We start from the raw sequence: 13,957 nt of genomic DNA on the forward strand, positions 1-13,957 counted from the left end.
TGTGTCGACCTGTTGGAAGGTAGGAGGGCTCTGCAGAGAGACCTGGAAGGGATGGATGGATGGGCAGAGTCCAGTAAGATGAAGTCAAACAAGTCAAAGTGCCGAGTTCTGTATTTTGGCTACAATAAGCCCCTACATTACAGGCTGGGGACGGTGTGGCTGGACAGTGTCCAGGTGGAAAGGGACCAGGGGGCACTGGTCAACAGCTGACTGAACATGAGCCAGCAGTGTGCCCTGGTGGCCAAGAAGGCCAATGGCATCCTGGCCTGGATCAGGAATGATATGGCTAGCAGGAGTAGGGAGGTCATTCTTCCCCTATACTCAGCATTGGTGAGGCCAAGGAACAAGGAACTTCAAGACTCCTCCAGCCCTGTGGGCAGCCCCTCCCCAACAGCTCTGAGGCCAGGGAAGAATAGAAAACACCATCTGCTCCAAAACAGTGTTTATTGGAAAATTTAGTCAATGCAAATGGAACCCCAAATCTCTAGGGAATTGCAGTTGGTTCCTCATGGGGCTGGGCCTAGGAGGGGGCTGCACTGACTCGGCTCTGGGCTTTGTGCTCCACCTGAGCACAGTACTTCTCAGGCATTCCGGTGGCTCTGCAGAGGAAAGACTCCATCAGGCTCCCGATGGATCTGGCACCGTGGCCCTGTAGCAGGTCCCATTTGCTGAGGATGCTGAGGGAGCTGGAAGGTGACCCAGGCTGAACACCAGGAAGGACTCAGGGAGCCCAGGGAAGCAGCACTGGCAGTCCCTGACCTGAATTCCTGCAGCTTCTGCTGCCTGAGCTGGGCGAGGCGCTGGCTGCGTTGCCGGAGCTCCTGCTCCTGCTGCCGGCCCTCCTCAATGACAGCCGCCCGCTCGCACTGCCGCTGCTGCCTGAGCTCCTGGATCTGCCGCCGGAGGTCTTCGCCATGGGCGCGCTGCTGGAGCTCTCTCAGCTCCTGCTGCAACTTCTCCCGCTCCAGCTGCTCCTGGTGGGTCCTGTGGGAGAGCTGGGCTGGCTCAGGGACCCTGCCACTACCCCCCCCCCCCACGCCTGGCACAGCACCTGGGTTGGCACTGGAGCACTCAGAGCCGCCAACTGGGAGTCCCCTGGCCACCACGTCCCTCGGTCCCATGTATCTCACCTGAGCACCCTCTGGAATTCCTGGCGGTTCTGCTCCATCTGCATGGCCAAGTGCTGTTCCTTCTGGGCCACCTGCTGCAGCCGGTCCTGCCTCAGCTGCTGTTCCATCTCAGCCTTCCTCTGTGCCTTCTCCAGCTCCCGTCGCCGCCATTCCCTGTCTGCAGCCTCTTGGTTCCTCTTGGCCCTCAGAGCATCCTGCCCAAATAGGGGACAGTGCTGAGCTTCCCTCTGGGGCAGCTATGGAAGCCCTTGGTTGTAGATTTGGCTCTGCTGGTACCACTCCACAACATCCCCTGGCTCCAGGGGCTGGTCCTGCAGACCCCCCACATCCAGGGCTCTGCCCCTTTGCTAGGCTGGGGACAGGGATGGTGGCAGGGGAGCATGTCATTTATGCCTGGGCCACTCACCCGCTCTGCCTGCCAGTCCTGGGCCTGCTTCTGCGTGGCCCTGAGCCGGGCCAGCTCCTTCTCCTTCTCCACGCGCAGTTGTTCTTGCTCCGCCTCCAAGGCAGCCTCGCGCTCCTAAGGCGGACAGAGCCCCAGGATGAGACAGAGCCCCAGGGTGTGGGACAGAGCCCCAGCGTGTGGGACAGAGCCCCAGGGTGTGGGACAGAGCCCTAGGATGGGACAGAGCCCCAGGGTGGGACAGAGCCCCAGGGTGTGAGACAGAGCCCCAGGGTGTGAGACAGAACCCCAGGGTGTGGGACAGAGCCCCAGGGTGTGGGACAGAGCCCCAGGGTGGGACAGAGCCCCAGGGTGTGAGACAGAGCCCCAGGGTGGGACAGAGCCCCAGGGTGTGAGACAGAGCCCCAGGGTGTGGGACAGAGCCCCAGGGTGAGACAGAGCCCCAGGGTGGGACAGAGCCCCAGGGTGTGAGACAGAGCCCCAGGGTGGGACAGAGCCCCAGGGTGTGGGACAGAGCCCCAGGGTGTGGGACAGAGCCCCAGGGTGAGACAGAGCCCCAGGGTGGGACAGAGCCCCAGGGTGTGAGACAGAGCCCCAGGGTGGGACAGAGCCCCAGGGTGTGGGACAGAGCCCCAGGGTGTGGGACAGAGTCACAGAGTGTGGGACAGAGCTTCAGGGTGTGGGACAGAGCCCCAGAGTGTGGGACAGAGCCCCAGGGTGTGGGACAGAGCCCCAGAGTGTGGGACAGAGCCCCAGGGTGTGGGACAGAGCCCCAGGACGGGACAGAGCCCCAGGGTGTGGGACAGAGTCCCAGGGTGGGACAGAACCTGGGGGAGTGGGACAGAGCCCCAGGATGAGACAGAGCCCTATGATGGGACAGAGCCCCAGGGCGGTTCCTGCAGCCCCCGCCCAACCCACTAGGAGCCTGCTACTCTTACAGCCTTCTGCCGCTGATGCTCCAGCACCCGCTCATCCTCCAGCCTCTCCTGTTCCCGTTGTTTATCCTTCAGCCTCTGGCTCTCCACGTTGAAGTGTTTAATCTCGGCATGGATTTGCTTTAGTCGCTGCTGTTTCTGCTCCCAGGCCTGGAAATGCCACACAGGGTTGGAGGCTACCAGGCCGAGTGCTCCCTCCTCCTCCTCCTCACTCAGGGCAGGGAGGCTTTGGGCCACCTCCCAGGGATGCCAGCAAGTCCCCATAGGACCAGAGCTCTGATCCTGCTGGCTGCTGTGCCCACTCCCCAAGTGTGGCTGACCCAGCACTGCCAATCTCTTTCCAGCCAGGTGAAAACCTCCCTGTACCCCCCTGTTCCCTGCTCCCACCTTCTGATCCTCCCTCTTCATCTGCTCGAAGTGCTCCAACTGCCTCTGGCCCTCCTGGTACAACTCCTCAGCCCTCAGCGCTCGCTCCTCTGCATTCTGCTCCATCTGTTTCACAATGTGCTGCCTGGCTCTGGAAATATGAGAGCAGAAGGGTTCCCTCCAGACCCAACCTGCTCCCCATGGTGGGAACGCTGCGTGGACAGGCGATGGTGTTGTTGGAATGGGCCAAATGCCTCCATGGGCGAGAGGGATTCTTGTGCCCACCTGATCAGCTCCTGCTTCCTGCAGCGCTCCAGTTCCTCCTGCACCTCCATGGCCTTCTCCCGCTCCATTTCCAACATCTTGTCCAGGCGCTTCTCCTCCTCTGCCAGTTCCTTGTGGATCATCCTCTTCTCCAGGACCTGCTTGTCCCGGATCATGTTGCACTTGGCATTGAGGAACAGCTGTGGGGACAAGAGGTGTCTGTGGCTCAGAGCTGCACTGGGACCCAGGAGCAGGGAGGGCAGGGGAAGGAGAGGAAGAGTTGGGAGCATGAGGAGCTGGGGAGGCTCAGGCAGTGCCAGGTGACAGCAGGGAGCACTGGCCCTACCGTGTTCAGTTCCCTCATCTCTTCCTCCTGCTCCAGCCTCATCCTCATTGCTCGCTGCAGCAGCTTCTGCTTCTCCTGCTGCAGCTCCTCCTCCACTTCACTCCAATGGTCTCTCTCGTCCTCTAGTTCTGCCTTTCTCTGCTCCTCCATCTGGGCCTTTTCCAGGGCTTCCTGCAGGGACAGAGAGCACTGCCCAATCCCGAGGGCTCGCAGGGGTCACACTTCAGGTGCCACATTCCCAGCATAGTGTGGGGACATGAGGGGCTCCTGGAGACCTGGCACAGCCATGGACACCCCTTCCCACATCTCTGGGCTGACTCCCCATGCCCTTGGAAAGCTGGCAGTGCTGGGGACAATTCCAGGGATGCTGCCCAGCTCTCAGTGGAGCCCTGAGCCCTGCAGCCTCCCCTGTACCCCAAAACACGAAGGACAAAAGGGACGCCCTTGTCAAAGTCACCACCCCTAGAGCCTGTATGCAGAGCAGGAAAAGGAGGAAGCAGGAGGGGAGATGCCCACAAAAGCAGCGTCCTGTCTGGCTTTCAGGGTCTTCAGCCTGTTCCAATGCGCCACATCAGTTTGGGCTCGAGCAGATTCCTTGATCCTCTCATATTCCTTTACTCCAATGATGAGACACGGTTGAGGCTTCTCCTGGGGAATGCTGGGGAGCATAGGGAGAGAGCTCAGTGGCACAGAGACCCCAACAGCTGCTGGTGTTCCCTGAGCTGCCTGAGCTGCCCACTCAGCCACCAAGCCAGCCCAGAGCAATGCAGGAAGCGCTGGGGAAGCTATGGGGAGCTGGCTCTGCTGTTTTGGGGTGAGGCAGGAAAGGAAAATGTGGTGAAAGTGGCACCAGGCTGGGATGCAGGGGCCAGGATCACTGGGGGTGGCCATGGCACACTGCCAATCCCGGCTCCCCAGAGATTTTAGGATGTTGCACTGACACCCATTCCCCCAAAACCTCTTATGATTAGGGCACAGTCTTACATGAGGTGCCGGATCAGGTCCTTGGTGATGATTCTGGTGGTCTTTGGTTTGTATCTAATGGAGGGAGGTGATCCCTTAGGATCTTTAGGCACATCCTGAAGGGTCACAATGGGGCTGCTGGTGTCTGTGCCCTGGGGGAATGAATGATGTGAGGGATTGAAACCACCACACTCTGCACTCCCTGGAAACTGACTGATTGTGAAAGGAGCTCTGGACCCTCGGGGGCACGACCAAAAGGACCAGAGGGATCGGGGGTCAGGGGGAGACCAGTATCCCAGCTGAGAACCCCTAGGGGGAGACCTTAGGAAGGACGGACTGGAATCCCGGTGGGTGAAGCTGCGGATGGCACGGGAGGTGGGACTCCTGGGAGGAGCCCCCGGCATGGAGAGACCGGGACCCTGTGCCGGCAGTCACACCTGCCATGGCACTGCAAGTGCCCCCACAGTCATGGAGTGTGGGAGGTGTGACAATGTTTCTGAGCCAACTGTCATAACGTGATGGAACCGACGGCTGGGATGTGTCTGAACCCATTGTGACAGCGTACCCGAAGGCACTGTTGCGACATCTCGGGAATGACTGTTGCCAGGAGACTCCCCCAACAGTTCCCGGGACTCAGGATGTCCTGGAGCAGATATGGGATAGAGGGCGGGGGAGATTGGTGCGGAAGCTCCCAGAGATGGGAAGGGCAAATCCAAGGATGGCAGAAATGGAATTGCGGCACCAAGAGGAGCCTGAGGCTGTGAGAGAAACAGCTCTGCAGGGAGGAAAGAGGGGCACAGGAGGCTCCAGAGATTCCCTGGCAGCCTGTGTCGGTCCCTGGGGAACAAAGACACCCCCTGCAGCCCTGCAGGAGCCCCCAGCAGAGCAAGGAGTGCCCAAATGGGCTGTGAGCCCGTGAGAAGCCCTTGCTGGAGCACTTGGAACAGAGCTGCAGCCCATGGGAAGGACTCCTGCTGGAGAAGTCCCTGGAGAAGGGTCTCCAGTGGAAGGCAAGGACCTCACCTTGACTGACCAGTGCCAAAAACAACTTGTGTTGAACTGCCCAGGGCCCCGTTCCCATTTCCTTGAGTCTCTGGATGGAGGAGGGAGAGCCTGGAAAGGAGTTTGTGCTGCAGAGGTGTTTAGAGGGGTTTATTTGACTTCTCCCTCTCCTCCTCTGATTTTGTCTGCAATAAATTCAATCAATATCTCTCATTCGGAGCCACCTTCTCCTGTGGCAGGATTTGATGAGCGATCTCTCCTAGTCCTCGTCTCAACCCAGGAACCCTTCGTTCAATTTTCTTTCCATATGCAGGTGCAGAGGGCAGAGAGAGACCAGTGGGTGTTAGGGCATCCGGCCACTGCCACCCAAGGCAAGGCAGGAAGGAAGATGAGGGAGCTGGTCAGGTTGTTGAGAAGAATGTTGTTATCTTTGCAGCAGTTCTGGGGCTCTCTCAGTGCCTTGGGGACAGGCACCAAATGATCAATTGCTGCATTTCCGGACTGGTTCCCTCACAGCTGCCCCTGCAGGGGGGGTTGCAGCCAACCCTGCTCTGAAAATCATCAAAGGCCCTGCAGAGCCACTGCTTGGGCTCAGCCTGGCTTTTGTGCTTCTTGCAGGGCTGAGCAAACCACAGGCATGAGAAAGAATTCTCACCTTTGCAGCAGCTCAAAAGCTGCAAGAATCAAAGCCAAGGAGGTTGGGGTAGACTCAGGTCCTGGCTGCCACCTGGGGCTGGCCAGAGCAGGGCTGGGCCTTGGTGGGGCCCCACACTTGGATGGCCACTGGCTTTGAGGAGGAGGAGTTTGGGAGCTCCTTTCTGCTTGGAACAAGAATGGAGAAGTCTCCTTCTGCTGCAGGAGAGAGTAAGTGAAAGTGCATGGGAGAGGCCACAACCCAACATCCCCATCCCCCACAGCTTCCCCAACCCTACCTGCACCCCCTGTACCCCCTTTTTCTCCCACCCTGCCGTTCCCCCAACCTGTTTCCTACTCAGATGTCCCCCAGGATCATCAGAGCATGAACTGGGGAGTTGTGAAAATGAGGAATTAAAAGAACAAAACTGAAATAAAGAGAGGAAAAAGCCCCTGCGTGATTGGACAGGGCACAGACCCAGAGCCCCTTCGAATCCTTTGGAGTCTGGGTGAACCCCCAAACTACGTGCATCCCAGGTGACAGCCCTGGGCCCTGGGTCACCCCAAAGTCTGAGGCACCCAGGGAAGGAGCTGTGACCCACGGGCCTGCCAAGCCGCTGCCCATCCCTGGCACCCCTATTACGCCAGGATTTCAGTCAAGGAACCCTCATTCCTTATGTCCCTCCCGTCTGGGACCCCCATTCCAGGACTGACATTCCCCAGGATCTCCATGGCCCAGGACCCCCATTCCCAAGGAACACTCTCCCCGAGATTTCATCCCCTACAATCCCCCATTCCCCAGAACCTTGATTCTCCCTGGATCCTCCATTTCCATGGGACCCTCCATTCCTCCAGTCCCCTCATTCCTGCACCCCTATCCATGACCCCAAATCCCTGGAGGCCACATTCCCCTGGGATTCCAATCCCCGAGTCCCCCCAGCCCTGGCAACTCCCCCTCTTCAGGACCTCCATTCCCCTGGACCCCATCCCTGGCTCCCCACACCCTCTGTGCATCCCCACCCATGGGAACTCCATGTCCCACCTTGTGCCACCCAGCCTGTCCCCACCCTGCCCACAGACTGTCACCAGAAGAAGAGGAGCCACCCTGCCCCCACCAAGGGACACCTACACAATGGGATGAGATGTGAACTCGCTTCCTTCCCTTTTTTCCAAAGAGCTGCCAACCAGGGGACAGGTGGCCCCAGCAGCGAGTGACAGCCAGTGCCCATGGCCAGGGACAGCGGGATGGCCGGGAAGGTGGCGCTGCTCCTGTGGGGTGAGTGCCCCGGGCACGGGCCTGATGCCCCGGGGATGGGCCCCGGTGAGGCAGAGAGCGGTGGGGAGGGGGCCCAGGGGGGCTGCGGGGTCCCCTGATGTCCCCAAGGCCAGCAGAGTTGGACTATGAGGTGACTGGAGTCATGGAGTGCCCGTAGGGACAGCAGAGGGGGGACAGGAATGTGGGGACAATAATGGTGTGACAGGGATTTGGGAAGGCATCATGGAGCTGATGGACGTGACCTGTGCCAGCACAGGATGGCCATGGCATCCCCAATTCTGGAGTATCCACAGTGCCCCCGTGTCCTGCCTGAGCATGGAGTGGTGCCTTTAGTGTCCCTGTCCCTGATGGATCTGTGGCACACAAGGACTGTTTGGGGACAGACACCACACTCTGTGTCCCTGTGCTGCTGTCCCCACAGTGCCACCCCCAGCCAACCCTGTCCCTTCTCCCTTCCAGCCCAGACCCTCGGCCTCGCTGGTGAGTCCTCGGGGGATGCCATGCCCCCGCCCCGCTGTCCCCAGCTCCTTGATGGCCCTGGCAGGCTGGTGTCCCCTGTCACCTGCAGGTACCCAGACCCCCCAGCTCCTGGTGGAGCCTCCCTGGATGCCGGCGGTGCTGTGGGACCGGGTGACACTGACCTGCCAGGGCTCGGGGACCGCCGGTGCCACGTCCTGGTACAAGGGCAGGGGGCTCTGGTAACAGAAGAGACCTGACTGCTTTGATGTCACCGAGAGTGGCGCCTACCAGTGTGACAGACCTGGCAGTGGTCTTAGCCCTGCTGTGAGGGTGTTAAATGGTGAGGGGGCATGTTTGCCCTGGCACCCTCAGGGTCCCTGACAGCTCTGGGTGGGCTCCATCCCTGGGTCACATCCCTGTGTGACCAGACCCTGTAACCTGCACAAGTGGACATCCCAGAGCATCCCAGTGCACTGAGACCCCTGGTGCAATGGGGGTCCCCTGGTGCCTCCCAAGATATTTGGGACCCCGCAGACTCCCCAGATTTGACAGGTCCTTCCTGTGCCACAGAGCGTCTTGTGCTGCAGCTGCCAGCACGGGCACTGCTGGAGGGGGACACGGTGACACTGCGCTGCCGGGGCTGGCAGGATGGCAGGATCACTGGAGTACGATTTTACCACGGGGACAAGGATCTGGGGGGGCCCCTCTGTGGGACCGAGGTGTCCCTGTCACCCCTGCAGCTGCACCACAGTGGCCGCTACCGCTGTGGGGGTTGGGTGAACTCTGGGCCATCACGGTGGTGGGAGATGTCAACGTCGGTGACAGTGACAGTGACAGTACATGGTGAGTGTGGGAATGGGGACGGGAATCCCCAACACCTTCCCAGCTTTCCCCCACCAGTTCCTGATTCCCTCATCCCTCCTTTCATCCCTCCCTGGGTCACCCAGACCTTCCCATGTCTGTCTCAGTTCCTTCCGTCTTTGTCCTTGTCCCTCTCCAGTTCCCCCCCATCCCTGCCCAGCATCCCATACCCCTTCTGAGTTCCCAGCTCCATCCTCTGCACTCCCTTCCCTAGTTGGTTTGCTTCCACCACTCCCTGCTTCCCCCCAGTCCCTCCCTGGGTTCTCTCTGTCCCATCTCGTGTCCCTCATCCCTGCCTGCCTCAACTCCACCTCTCCCGCGGACCACTTTTCCTTCAATGGGTCCCCTCCTACCCCCTCGTACTCCCATCCTGCTACTTCCCATATGTCCCACCCCTCCCAGATCCCCCATCCCACCTACATCCGCCTGTAGGGGTTTGGCTCTCAGGGTGTCCCTGTCGGTGCAGCCCTCTGGGGGACAGGTGGCACTGGAGGACCACCTGGTGCTGAGCTGCTCGGTGGCAATGGGTCAGATCCCCGTCCTTCTCCTGGTCCCAGGGTGGGCCCAGGAAGACCACTGGGCACCGGCCCCTGCATTGAGCTGCGGCACACTGGGGACAATGACAGTGTCCACTAACAGTGGGGACAGCATGGCTGAAAGTGTCCACCTGAATGTCACTGTCCTGGGTGGCCAGGACCCTCTGGCTCTGGATGCCCTCACCCACAGCATCCCCAAGGGGTGACTGGTAAACACCACCAGAAGTCACAGTCCTCGCTGAAAGGCTTCCTCTGTCTCCAGGTGCCACCATGAGCAGGCTCGCACATCCCCCCCATCAGACACTCCCTCGCCCCATTCCCTGCCCCTACACAGGGTACCAGCCCCTCCTTCTGACCTCAGCCCTGTCTGTGTCCCTGCAGTGCCCGTGGCCAATGCCACCATCACCCCCGGTCCCCCGGCACTCCAGGTGTGCCCAGGTGACCCCGTGACCCTGCGCTGCTCGGTGCAGTTGTACTCAGCCCCTGTCACCTTCACCTGGCTGCACAACGGGCACCAGGTGGCCCGGGGTCCCCTTCTGGAGCTTGGGGCCGTCCATGTGGGACATTCGGGCACCTACCAGTGCGTGGCCACCAACCAGCTGGGACAGGACGGGCACCGCGTGTTCCGGGCACTCAGCCCAGAGCTGGCCCTGGAGGTGACACCACAGGGAACCACTGGACACCGCTGGAACACAGGTGGGGTCACACGGGGTTCCCATGTGGGTCTGAGATCCCCGGATCACAGATGACCCAGGGTCACCCCCGCTCTGTCCCTGGCAGTGACACCAATGGGACAGGGCACAGGAGGGGAACTCATGAGGTCTCTGGGATTGAAGAACCTCTGGGGTGACCCTGCTGACCCCAGTGTGTCCCCCTCTATTTCCTGCAGTGCCTGCAGTGGTCACTGGGTCCCTGCTGTTCCTGGTCCTGCCCATGGGTATCATTGTGGCCATGCATTGGTGGCACCGCAAGGATGGGTGACAATTGGGGATGGGGGGTCGTGAAGAGTAGTGGGAAGGCCCCCAGAGAAGGGGGGGTGGCACCCACAGCCCTGACTCGGGAGGGACTGAGGCTCCAGTGACCTTGGCTCAGGGCCCTGGGGTGTCTGGGGACGTCCTGACGGGTTGTGCAGGGATGTTGGGGGTTCTCTCAGGGCATTTTGGGGAATTCAGGGGGTGCCCCTCCCTGCCAGACTTGGGGTTCTGGGGGCTCAGGGTGTTGGGGAAGTGGGGTGGTTCAGGGTTTCTGGGGGGCATCTGGGATACTGGGGGGACCTGGAGGGAATTGAGGGTCTGGTGGTGGTTCAGGATTGCCGAGGGTGGATGGAGAATCAAAGTCACCCCTCCAGTTTTCCTTTGCAGTTGCCAGGAAGCACCAGGAAAGGTGAGTGCAGGCTCTGACCATGATTTGGGTTTTCCCCAAACCCCCAGGACTTCCCATCCCCTCCCTCACACCCCCTTATTCCCACAGGGCCCCCCCGCTGGAGGATCCTCAGGCCACCTACATGGAGCTGCGGGGGCCACATGGGCAACCTTGGGAACCCAGTGACATCTATGGCAATCTACAGCAAAAGTTGTGACACTCTGGGAAGGGGGAGGCACTGGGTGACACGGGGGGCTCCCTCCATGGCTCCTGTGCTTGCCCATCCTTCCCAGAGAGGTTTTCATGAGTCAGGAGGAGGCTACACAGGGCACCCTGTGCTCCCCATTACCTCTCCCAGTACCCCAGGGGTTCCCCCATCCCCTTGCCCTCACCTGCAGGGACTCCCCAAGCCCCATCCGAGTGCTCCAAGTGCCCTCAGTGACTTCCCCATTCTCTGGCCGCAGTGCTGGCAGCACACCCAGGGGTTCCCATCCCCCTCCCAACACCCCTGTCCCGACCCGCTGTCAAAAGGGGACTCGGTGAGGATTCTTTCTGGTCGATTGCTCAGATGAAAATGAAGCACAAATGCGGCAATATCAGATCTGAGAACTGTTTATTGATAAAGGATGGGAAGTGTTCTCACCAAAGGGGGACAGAAGAGAGAGCAGAGAGGGAAAAGTGAGACCAAGACAGAAACAGAAGACAGGGACAGGTGCAGTGTGCGTGTTGCAATCCCCAGCGAGCCCTTGGGGCTTTTGTGAGTGCCTGGGTGCGATTTCCGAGCAGCGGCGCCTGCTTGTCTGTGACACTGCCGAACGATGACTGCAGGCTGGTGCTGCAGCACTGGTGGCTGTGGGCTGGCTGCTGGGGGCTGGTGCTGCAGCAGGACGGGCTGTTATGAATATTTGCTTGAAGCCTTTGTCAATAAATAGACTCTGTTTACCTGTAATTTTGCAGTGCATATTAGGGGGTTACCTCACGCTGCTGCCCACTGCTGAATAAACATACACTTTCTAACTTTAAATTGTTAGAGTCTTTAGTCCATCACAGTTGAGTATCGGTATTGGACCAATACTCATATTTTGGTACATCACCTGTGCAAGGGGTATGCCCTGGGCCAGTTCTTCAGTGAAATCCCACAGATCCTCAAGCTCTTCTACTCCAAATTCTACCTCAGGGAAATTTGCCTTCTTACCGTACCTGTTTAGCATTTGGTTGTTTTGTATTCATTGTTTTCTCCTATGTGCAGATCTTCAGGGCCATGCTGAGGATCCCCTCTGAGCACTGATAGCACAAAGCCTCTTCCGCTTCCTTCCCTCACCTGGCCTTGGCCACTCTATTCCTCAGTACTGTCATGTTTGCCTACCTGAAGCTCCCCTCCATCTCTTCCCCATCCCTCGGTCTGGCACTGTCAATTCCTGTACTCAGTGATGCCTCCAACCCTGAACCCCCCCATCTACAGCCTGAGGAACCAAGCTCAAGGATGCCCTGGGGAAAATGATCATTGGGTGGTTTTCAGAAGCAATGAACTGTCATTCTTCTGCATAGCTGTTCTTATGCCCATTATGCTCATTAATGCCCACTTTGTGTCCTGTATTTTTGCTGCTGACACAGATGTTACACTGCTGAGAATTCGTTCACACAAAAATCTTTGACCATTCAGTCAAATACTTCAGTATTTGTCCTTCTAGTGTAACTCAGAGACTGTAGAAACTGGGAGCTGTACTACAATATGTGTGTGCTGAAATGAAAGAAAGAACTCTGTGCTGTCTTGTTTGCTTGACATCTTTCCTCTCTGACTTCTCTGGACCTGCTGGGTTGGTGCCTCTGGGCAGAGCTGGGGGATAAGAGTCCAAGCAGAACAGCATTGCCAGGGAACCCCAGGGCTTCTCCTCTGCAACCTCCTCTTCCTTCACTTCCACACTCCCATTCAGAGCCCCTGTGTTGTTTAAGGTCTCAGGGCTCTCTCAGCTCGCTCCCAGTCCTGCTGTGATGCAGGGGCATCTCCCAAGCGCAGGGCCTGAAAGCTTCAATCTTCTTCCCAATTTACTTTCAAGAATGTGCCCAACACAGTGCTTGGAGAGGAAACCAGCAGTGAGCAGCAAAAGTGTGTCAGTGTTCAGGGTGGAGCTGTCCCAGCAGTGTCCTTGCAAAGCCAGCACCGCTTCCAGCAGTGGCCTCTCACCCCAGGTCACAGGGGTTGTTCTTCCCTCCGTGGAGGGACATTAAGTGACCGGGTCAGGAGTCTGTGTTTGAAGTGCAGGGACATTCCACAGCCCTGAACACCCTGTGTGTGTGAGAGAGAATATAAACCCAGTGTGCACAAGCACCTTCAGCTATTCCTGGAGTTTCCAGAGAGTAATGTCCCCTAGGCACCCCTGGATGCAGAGCTGGGATGAGCTCCTGTGCCTAGAGCTTCCCGTGTCCATCTCCAGGCATGGGGTATCTCGGGCAGGGCAGGGTGACACCTATATGGCTGAGGTCCCTGCCAGGCTCTGGCAGTAGCAGCAGAGCCTGGGGAGCCCCTGCCCATGCTGCAATGAACTGTGTGTGTGTGCACCAGGGAAGGACTCGTGTCTGTCCCTGGACACCCCTGGGGTGTGAGCAGGGCATGAGCCCCACTCAGGGGTGGGCATCTGACAGAGCCCTGACATTGCTGGGTGTGTCCATAAGAGAAGGGTTAGGAAAGGTCACCGTGGTTAAACCTCTGTGTCCATCAAGTGACAGCCAAGTGTCTCTGTCACTGTCTCTCCTCAGTCAGACTACAAGAGAAAATAAGCTGAAAAACTGTGGGTCAGCCTAAAGAGAGATTAATGGTCGGGGCAGGGAAGTAAAAAGCAAAGGTCAGATGCAGAAGCAAAGAAAACCACAGGGAGGCAAGAATTCAGTAGATGTAGTGGTTGCTTTGGAAGACAAATGTATTAATACAGAAAATTCTGAGACACTCTCACTCCCTTCCTTTCCCTCAGTTTATTGCTGACCATGACATCACATGGAATGGGAGATCCCTTGGGTCACCCCAGCCAAGCTGTCCCCTCCCTGTGCCCTAGGGAACGCTTGGCCATCCCCAGCCCATTGGCTGGGGGCTTGCAGAGACACCCTAGGCAGAAGTCAGGGCAGGGTGGGCAATGGCAGGGCAGAGCCAGGGCGCAGCGAGATGGGAGTGTGCAGCCTGCAGGGACACAGCAGCAGCTGTGGGACAGCACAGGACAAGCTGTGCTGGACATGGCCAAGGGCCCTGGCAAGACTGGCAGTGCCCAGGAGAAGCCAAGTCTTGGTGCCCTGGGGCACAGCAGCGTCTGTGCCACCAAGGGCTGTGAGGAGACACCTTGTCCTGAGGCACTGGGGCCTCCTGGCACAGCCCCAGCAAGGCTGGGCACTGTCACCCCTTGTCCTGCCCTCAGCCTCCTCCCCTGCCCCA

The 13,957-nt window shown here is 58.9% G+C and overlaps 2 protein-coding genes across 2 annotated transcripts; one reads left to right on the forward strand and one right to left on the reverse strand.

Moving 5' to 3' along the window:
* Positions 1–520: 520 nt before the first annotated feature.
* Positions 521–4,003, reverse strand: LOC117008615 (cilia- and flagella-associated protein 45-like). Its single transcript, XM_033082590.1, has 9 exons — positions 3,961–4,003; positions 3,445–3,615; positions 3,120–3,298; positions 2,856–2,985; positions 2,472–2,618; positions 1,537–1,650; positions 1,131–1,324; positions 760–984; positions 521–686 (listed from the first exon to the last, which is right to left on the reverse strand). The coding sequence occupies exons 2-9, from the start codon at positions 3,592–3,594 to the stop codon at positions 521–523; spliced, it is 1,305 nt and encodes a 434-aa protein (XP_032938481.1). The 5' UTR covers positions 3,595–3,615; positions 3,961–4,003.
* A 3,098-nt stretch (positions 4,004–7,101) lies between these two features.
* LOC117008616 (Fc receptor-like A) lies at positions 7,102–10,155 on the forward strand. The gene is made up of 4 exons (XM_033082591.1): positions 7,102–7,318; positions 8,348–8,620; positions 9,556–9,870; positions 10,064–10,155. Exons 1-4 carry the CDS (start codon positions 7,270–7,272, stop codon positions 10,153–10,155), a joined length of 729 nt encoding a protein of 242 aa, XP_032938482.1. The 5' UTR covers positions 7,102–7,269.
* The last annotated feature ends 3,802 nt before the right edge of the window (positions 10,156–13,957 follow it).

Source organism: Catharus ustulatus, chromosome 30, assembly GCF_009819885.2.
Source record: "Catharus ustulatus isolate bCatUst1 chromosome 30, bCatUst1.pri.v2, whole genome shotgun sequence".
NCBI classification, from domain to species: Eukaryota; Metazoa; Chordata; class Aves; order Passeriformes; family Turdidae; genus Catharus; species Catharus ustulatus.